The sequence below is a fragment of the Pelobates fuscus genome, chromosome 3 (genome assembly GCF_036172605.1).
Source record: "Pelobates fuscus isolate aPelFus1 chromosome 3, aPelFus1.pri, whole genome shotgun sequence".
Classification (NCBI taxonomy): Eukaryota; Metazoa; Chordata; class Amphibia; order Anura; family Pelobatidae; genus Pelobates; species Pelobates fuscus.
The window spans coordinates 184,456,575-184,465,790 of record NC_086319.1 but is presented as its reverse complement, the minus strand read 5'-3'; the positions used below and the strand labels follow the sequence as shown (position 1 = coordinate 184,465,790).

Genomic DNA, 9,216 nt, shown 5'->3' with positions numbered 1-9,216 from the left:
AAGTGCAAATTAGCATCTCCTCATAGAGATGCATTGATTCAATGAACTTCTATGGGGAATGTTTAGCACTTCCATGCAGTGTGTTTAGACTCCAGTGGCCATCTATGTGACTTCTACTACAGGTGTAACTAGCCAGCAATCTAAACACTGCCTTTTCTTTGCAAAGGCTGTGTTTACAGTGCAAGGACGTAGGGGTCATTTTATAGATACCAGAATCAGAACCACTACTTTAAACTGGGGTGGTTCTGGTGACTATAGTGTCCCTTTAAGATGTGGCACCCAATGAAGTGGCAAACCATTTAATTCTATACTAAAATTATTTATAAGAATCATAACCTTTGGTATGGTGAATATCCATCTTTTGTGTAATGAACATTACTAGGAACAGGTAATCCCCAAAATTAAATAAAATGGAATTAAAAGAGATTGGCTCTTTTTGTGACTAAATGAGAAATACTAAGTTGCAGTCCTAAAACATTTGGGGATTTACCATTTGCACGCCCCTGTTAAACCAATAGGTGTATCCTTTGCAGACAACAAGCACCCTCTCACCCCAAACGTAATCCACTATCCTGCGTGAACAAAAATGCCAGTTTTATTTATTTTTTTACCCTCAGTTCCTTCAAGTCATCCCCAGTTCTTTGCTAATTTTTACAGATATAGTAATCTGCTTATATAAACTTATTTCATATTAACTCCACATTTCTATATACCTGAGGGGTTTCTCCAAACAAAAAAAACAGTGTTTTCATAAAATATTGGTTTTGGTTAGAGTAACCCTTGCTGTGCCGGTCCGCCTGTCCACAAATTTAAAAAAAAAAAAAAAAAAAAAATTTTTAAAAAGAAAATGTAAACTTACCTGGATCCAGCACTGGTGATGAATTCTCCCTTAATCTGGACTGGCTAATGATGCCCTAATGATGTGGCTGGAGGATGAGTTGCACACCTGGAAGCAGTGCAGTTTAACTAACAAAAAAAATGCAAATACAGACTCCAAGCACTATGACCACTTCAAACCACTGAAGTGGTCATGGTGCTTGGAGTAACTTTTTAACTAATTATATTTCCTTACTTTGCTAGCCTCCTATTTATATTGTAACATGCTCCATATATTCAAATTTACTGTGTATTATATTTACTTTGTGCTTGAATGGCAAGATGCCTAGAACCACTCTCTCTGAACTGGTATCGTGTTTTTTTTGTAAAATAATATGTCTCCCTTAATAAATTTTTATCTTTGTGTATCCCACTCAGACTAGAGTTTTAAAGTTGATGTGATATACTCCCCATTTGAATGTCTTCGGTGCATTCCATACCTGTTAGAAGATGCAATAAGCATGTAGCTATCTGCCATTTCAGTATATTCATTAGGAGAATCCTGCCAAAACTATTTTAGAGATAACTTTGTTTTATTTCCTTAAATAAAAGTTCCTCTCATAGGAAGAAAGAAAAATAAAAACAGAGAATTCAGTTTAGGTCAAGGTGACTTTATTGCCCATACAGCATACGTAATACCCTCCAAACACATTTCATAAATCCATCAATTTTAACTAATCAATTAAAAGGTTAATAATAATGTAACACTGAACAGATAAGACCTTTTAATGTGTAATTAAGTACTACATGGTATAGAGTCTCATCACCATTATGAATCTCACATACTTGCTAAAAATTCGCTTTAATATTTTTGTGACTACACTTTCTATTCTTCCCCCCCTGACCATATAATTGTACACACCTTTTTTTCTTTTTTTTTTTTAAATGAACATTGTGACAGAATAACATTAACTTGATAAAGGCATCACGCTTGATGAAAGCAAAAAAAAATAAAAAAAAATAAATGGGGATAATATTATTTGTGCAACTGAGAATTTGAGGTACATAAAAATAAAAATCCACCTGCCAATTCGTTTTCTTTTTTAGGGGGGAGGGGGAGGGGGGAAGGGTGGCTGGGGCATTAAAAAAATAGCTATTAAAAGGCCAGCAGCATAATATATCTAGGTAGCCAAAGTGTATCTCCAATGATCCCCAGGAGCTACGGGTTGACTACACCCACTATAAACTTATTTTACAAACCACATTTGGTTATGCACTTATGCCTATGTTTTAAAACTACAACATTTACTAAAAGATCATTCATTCACGGTGTCAAGATATTCTCAAAACAAGCAACGAAAAAAACTATGTCAATCAGCTCTCACAAGAATCTGGGCTAAGATGGCGCTGCAACTTTTCAGCAAACCTATTCCCACACGACCGCCGTTTTACATGATGAGTCTTGTAATAACTTGCTTCAAATTCTTTTCTGACCTACATTAATGACTTGCCGCAAGAAATTATTTAAATAAATAGTAAAAGGGTATGGTGTGACAGAATGTCAGTGTATACAGAGCCGAACAATTCTACCAGTTTGCAAATTATTAACATAAATAAATTTCTCCCTAAATATTTTTAGTGTGATGCTCGAATCTTAGCCATTCTGTTATTTGTATGTATATATTGCAACCTCTATGACAATTTGGGTCATTATGGAAAGTACATAGGCAGAATACATATACATATGGATGAACTGTCACCTACTAGTTACACAAGTTCGACCGGTCTTCACTGCCATATAGTGAGCAACATGTACCTGCGATTCTGTTACTTGGGGATTGGTGCTGGTTTAAAGCTACAGGTCCACTGAATGGGCATTGTATCTTTACACACCCAATTCTTTGTGGCAAAAAAAAAGGTTGTCATGCAACTTAAGTTTTCCAGTACACTGAATGTTGCTGTTGTGTTAGTTTGACAAAAAGGCAAAGTTAAAATCACAAATTACCAAGGTTAAGGTAATTTAAGTATCTAGATTTTTTATGGGGATGGAGGTAGTAGGGTTTGTGCGACCTTTGTGCTGCAAAAGCGGTTCTCATGGCACATGACCCCATTCCTACTATGTTGAATATTAGTGTGCATTCATATATAATGTAGGGAAGAGAAATTAGCTATGATTCCTTAAAACACAGATTATCTGATATTTTGTCAAATACTAACCACCTTGAGTGAATGAAATTAAATAAATGTATTATTTTTTTCTCTGTCAACGTCTGAGTATGATATTCCCATTATTTTCCTAAACTTTGAGATTTCTGAGTTCTTTCACGCAAGGTACAAATTAACAAAATCACTAGAAAGAAAACCAGCCCCCTAATAAATATTATGTTTCAGTTCATTCCAAATGAAACGCATGAAGCCTTGAGGAAATTGGGTTTTGAGTTTTTTTCCATTTTTTTTTTCATTGAAGCAGCAACATATATATGCAGAACTATATTAGCTTTCAAATAGCAAACAATTCAGAGGAACAGGCTTTGGCAATTTGAAATACGTCTTAAAACATCCAGGCTTTATTATTATTATTATTTTTAAATTAAACACATTTCATTTTCTAAACTATTACTACACAGGGCGTAGCACTTTCTTATGTCCTAAACCCACTTGCTGCTTCTTACCAGTTTATAATAAACAGACAAGAAACAAAGTTAAAATAATTCCCTTGTTCCTACTGGCTCTGGGCTACACCGCTTTGAAGCCCCTAAAATGCCTAGTTAGGAAAGCATACATTTTACTTACTGTTCCATTCATCTAGACAGGTAAATTACAATTGTCTCTTTTGTGTGAATTACAATTCACCCACCCAGGCGTTGTATCACCTGGTACCTAATATAATACCCATAAACTCACAAAAATTTTACTTATTAATCACAGCAAGTGACATTTCTACAGCCACCAATGGGCACAGGACAATCTAGTCTATGTGACACGTGAAATAAAAAATAGGGGTTGCAATATTACAGGTGGGTAATCAGACACACAAAGAGGAGGCTGCCCAAAGATTACATGGATGCCAATTTAGATAGCAAGAAATAATGCTTCCCAAAGCAAAACTGGATTTTTGCAGGTTTTTTAGCAGCTTTTTGTAACTATTTTTGTTTTGTTTCTTTATAATCCAGTAATGCACCTTGATCAAAGTATTATGTCCTTCCAGGATACACAGCTACCCTACTGTCAAAATCTGCATACTGATGCCATGTTTACTAAAGGTTTTTGTGAAACTGCTATATGACCTAATAGGTTCATTCACCAATGAGTAGGTGACAAGTCTTCTTCAGGTAAGTTATCAATGTGTTGGGTTAGCAAAATCGCTAGCAAATGTCTAATTTTTTATTTGCAAGAGTTATTAATCTGGCTGCACATTGATATTGGCCCTCCATTACAAAAGCCATACCTAGAGTTTATATCACTGGCCTACCGCATAAAGCTATAAGTTAATATCTAGAAGTATGAGTAGCATTATACTTACTGATTTGCTTATAGTCAGCATAACGTAAAGTGCCCCCTCGTTGCACATTTTATCACTTCCTAATTCTTAAAATGTTTGTTTTGGTTCAATTAGTCCCAGTTGTGATGATAAGATTCTAACTAATAAAAAAAATTAAATAAATAAAATTAAACAATTCTGGCAGGAATATGGTAGTGTGTTACCTATTTTTCTCCTACCATGTATGACATTTGAAACCGGACAGGGAGCCTGATGCAACAGCTATTTTAAAACAAATATTGTTTTAAGGGTTGGGAGTGTTCTATAACTTAAAACGCACACAACTCCCCCTCCTCCCCCCCCCCCCCTCAATAACACTGCAATATTCTGATCACCTTTCAATGTAGTTTAATTTGCATTTCCCCACTATGTAAATCTCATTCAGCAAGTAGTGGTCAGCTGTGAAACAGTAACATTGAACTAGATGATTTTTTTTCCCCGGAGAGGGATTTTATTTGTTATGGATAGCAATGATATTTTATTGCATTGTACAACAGCAGCATTAATTATTAGCCTGTTCCAATTAACAGTGTGTGAAGGGACATGTCAAACTACTTATTTAGAAAAACATTGTAAAATGTGTTTTTAATATTGTAGCTTGCTTATGCAGAAAAAATATTCCCCATTAGATTGGATAGCAGAAATTTCAAGCAGAGTGGTGCAAAAGCAGAACCCAGCTGCTTTGGCACCATTGCACGAGGCTCCCAAAGAAAGAAAAACTGTAAAATTGTGAGGTATTGCTTGAATGGGAACCATTTTGTATCCAGTAAACCTGAGCTAAGCATACCATCTTTGCAGGTTGTGATCAGCCATTTTGTTTTATCAATTAACACACTAACAGAAAAAAAAACCTGTACAAGGGCATTTCCAGTAAATCAAAAGTACATATCTCTTAACCACCTACTTCAGGATTGGAAATTTAAGCAGTAAAATAATATATTATAAAAATGTTTATAAAATAGCAGCACACTCAGTGAAACAATACAGCTAAGTACTGTTAATGTGAATAAGAATGAAACAAATCATAGCTCCTTAGCAGCGCAAAAACAAATTAAAAAAATAATACATATATAAAATCACATACTCTTTTTACCACTTTGTTGCTGAAACTTGGCAAAACACCGATCTTGAAATTGTTTTACAAAGTACAATGCTTATTTTCAAATTGTCTTTGCTTTTCTTTTTTAAAAAGCAAAGTTTTTTATCCAACCAACTGTTTCATTTGTCAACTGTTAAAAAAAAAAATTAAAAATAATAATAATAATAAAAATAAAAAATTGCTAGACAAAAAAAAAAACCCCAACTAAAAATGAGTTGTCACTGGATCAAATATTAGGATATAGGAAAAAAAAATTCAAGTACATTGGTACACATCTGTGATGCAATGATGCATCTAGACCTAGAATTTAAGATGTCCAAATACAGTCCCCCCACATGTTGGACTATAATTTCCATAACACACACAAGTATATATACATATGTATTATCCATAAGCGTGCACAGCATTATTGGATATGCAGTCCAAAACATCGGGGGACTGCAGTTAATACACACCTGTTCTAAAATCTCAATGTTTACCATTTTATCACCAGCCATTTCTTTACAAAAAGTTAAAATGATAAAATTGAATGATTCCCCCATTTTATTTGCCTATAAACTGGCAGTTACTTGGTGGCAACCAAAGGGGGTTAATATATGATATGCTTCAGGGTCCTTGATAAAGTTAAAAAAAACTAAAAAAAAGAAAAAAAAAAACAATTCGAAGAAAAACTAAAATCCCACAAAAACTGTTTGTATATTGGTTATGAATCCGGAATGTTGTAAAAGCGGAATGTCACCCAAGGCAGATGTAAGAACATCCAGCAACACCATATAATTAACAATATACACTTGAATGGGGGGGGGGGGGGGGGGGGAGGGGTTAATTTAGATAAAAAAAAAAAGCTATATATGTGATTTGCTCAGCATGTTTTTCATAAACCATTCCATTTATCCCTTAGGAACAATTTTCAAAGTGCTTTTTTCGAATGAAATGGTTTACAATAATGCTAACTGTAGACCACACGCAACACAAAAAATACTAATGGGCTAAGAGTAAACAGCCTCTCTGTAATTATTCTTGGGGTGGGAGGCTAACTCTTCATTAAATGTTTTTGACTGCACATTTAGGATTATACACTCTTTTTTTGTTAAGAGCCTATCCAATGTACAATCATTATTTTGGGTTGGTCCACAGTTTATTAAGCAGGATCGCCTAAAAATAGATACATATTTTTAAGTAAAATAGGGAATAAAATAAAATAAAATTAGATGGAGGATATGAGGGGTGGGGATTAAATAAAATTAGGAAAAAAAATATCCTGCCTTAGGCTCGCAAAAATAAAGCAACATCTTTCTTCGGTAGCAGCTACCATAGACAGCAAGAGTAAACAGAACTAAAACAAGAGATCCATAAAGCACCTCTCTCTAAATAAAAATTATAAAAATTATAACAGATCCCAAATAATCGTCTCCACCCAAACATGGTTCGGTCACTTTAGGGATCTATCCTTACATTGCCCTCTAGAATTCATTGCTTTGCAATCTAAAAATGAAACCATAAAAACGCACACACACCCCATGTCCTTTCTGAAATCTAATGAGGGTGTGCATGCAACTACATCATAAATGTAAAAAACGTATATACCTAAAGTTTGCTCCCACAAAACGTGGGTTTACAACGGTCTAGCTAGGTTTTATGCTTGGGTAAGCACTTAATTTTAACAATATATAATAGAACAGCAATTATCAAATGTTGTGGGATTCCCTTCTAAAGGACATCACAGGCACCAAACACTTAATATTACAGGTTTTTTTTTTTTTTTCGTATTGAAAATAGCTTTAAATATTTCTTTTCTAAGTGGGAGCAGATATAAAAGGCTTTGTTCCAAAAATAGAGAACAAGAAAGACTCTTTTCGGTGTGCAACTCCTCACAGGTTGATGTCTCTCACGTCTGTGGGAGTGCTGGCCTGGTCCAGCTCATCCACTGTTTTGGATGTGTTCCCTTGCTGATTCTGCTGTCTGCTTTGTCTAAGGCTGCTCACCAACACAGATTCGATCTGTTCTTGACAAGCTTTAAGGCAATCCTGAAACACAAAAGAGAAAAAATAAATTAAAATATACAAATTATCCACCAGAAAAAAAAGCAAGATTGAAATAAAAATAAAAAAACACCAAAAAATATCAGTGATATCTGTAAATGTGTTAAACTTAATTTAAGGTACATTAGATTGTTTAGGAAGGAAACACTAACAATAGCTCATCCCTTTCAGTCTCCAATCATTGCGTAACTAATGGACGAATTGTATGTATGCTGAAATAACTGATACTTTATTGAGAGCCTGCTAGAGTAAACTCTTCCTGCAAAATATTCTCACAGCTCCTAAGGAAAGAGCATTTATTTTTAGTTTCTAAAATGCATCACACACCTAACAAGCAAAATCAAAAATACTTAATCAAAGTTATATTACTCCCTACATGGATTGAAAATTTTCTTTAAAAAGCCAGAATGGAAAAAGTGTGCGCAGTAGTTATGCAGACGATATATAATAGGAGTTAAAATAAAATAAAAAAATTAAATAAAATGGGAGGTCCATGTCCTGGATGGTCTACCAGAGTTAAAAAGTAAGTTATCCTGTGGACTACTGTATCTCCAATTGTGCTCAGTTACCGTAAATCATAGGCTTTTAACCTGTGGTACATGTACCCCAGTGGGTACGCGCACCACAAGCACAGGGTAAGCCGAAAGCTGGCTGACTGGCAACCTTAGGGCTTACAGGAGGCGCACGGCTTTGCCCTAAGGCAGAGGAGGCACCTGCTTACCCAGACGGCAGGTTGCTACTCTACACAAATGTTCTGTATCTGTGCTCTTCTAGCACTGTTCCCTCGCGAACCCTGTGGTGATGCTGGGGGGTTATGATGTTACTCCGGCCCTGGCTTCACTAAACAACGTGTGAAGGAGCAGTGCTGGAAGAGCACAAAGACTACACAAGCCCCAAACTGGATCCCAGGGAAAGGGCCATTCCAAAAAGCAGGGAGGCTGGGTGGACTTAAAAAAAATATATAATAATAATAATTTGTGAATGTGTCAGAGACTGTGTATGTTTCTGTACACTGAATGTATGTCTGTCAATGTGTATCAAATCAGTGAGTATGTCTATCAGTGAATCTGTGTTTTAGTAAGTGTTTCTGTCAGTAAATATGTGGGGTTGTCAGTGTATGTCAAATCAGTGAGTTTGTGTGTCAGTGTCCTCTGTGTAAATGTGTGTGTCTGTCAGTTTCCTGTGTGTAAATTTGTGAATCAGTGTCTTCTGTGTGTCAGTATGTGTGTGTGTCAGTGTCCACTGTGTGTAACTATTATGTGTGTATTATTTTTTGAGATTTTATACTTTAGATTAATAGTTCATATACTCCCCTTTACATACACAATATTCACATTATGTCGTATTTATTTTAAAAATATGCTTTACTACCTTTAATTAGGCTTGTTCTACAATATAGTGTCTGCACATTTCTTTTGGAATTCAAATCAACAGAAATTACTTTCTTGTGGAGGAGTACTTAGCATTTAATTTATTTTTCCACCTGTTAGGGTACTTTTCTTTAAAAGGTTGAGAAACACTGCTGTAAATGATACAGCAATGTACCTTTTCCATTTGTATTAGCACATCTGTGGGTTCTAGCAATCAAATTAGATCACTAAAAAGTTAGTTGTGATGAGCTGATAACCGCTTTAGAAATGATCCGAGAAGGAATATTTCTGCAGCTCAGATATTTTTTAGCCTCATTAATCAAATTACTTTTTGTGCAAATACCTTCA

The 9,216-nt window shown here is 35.1% G+C and overlaps 1 protein-coding gene across 2 annotated transcripts in view; it reads right to left on the bottom strand.

The window, feature by feature from the left end:
• Nucleotides 1-6,271: 6,271 nt before the first annotated feature.
• Nucleotides 6,272-9,216, bottom strand: part of CCND2 (cyclin D2) — a 378,192-nt gene continuing 375,247 nt past the window's right edge. For both annotated transcript variants that reach the window (XM_063447798.1, XM_063447797.1), the window contains one exon: nucleotides 6,272-7,483. In XM_063447798.1, the coding sequence (XP_063303868.1) occupies nucleotides 7,328-7,483 (156 nt within the window). In that variant the 3' untranslated portion in view covers nucleotides 6,272-7,327. The remainder of the gene's footprint in view (nucleotides 7,484-9,216) is intronic.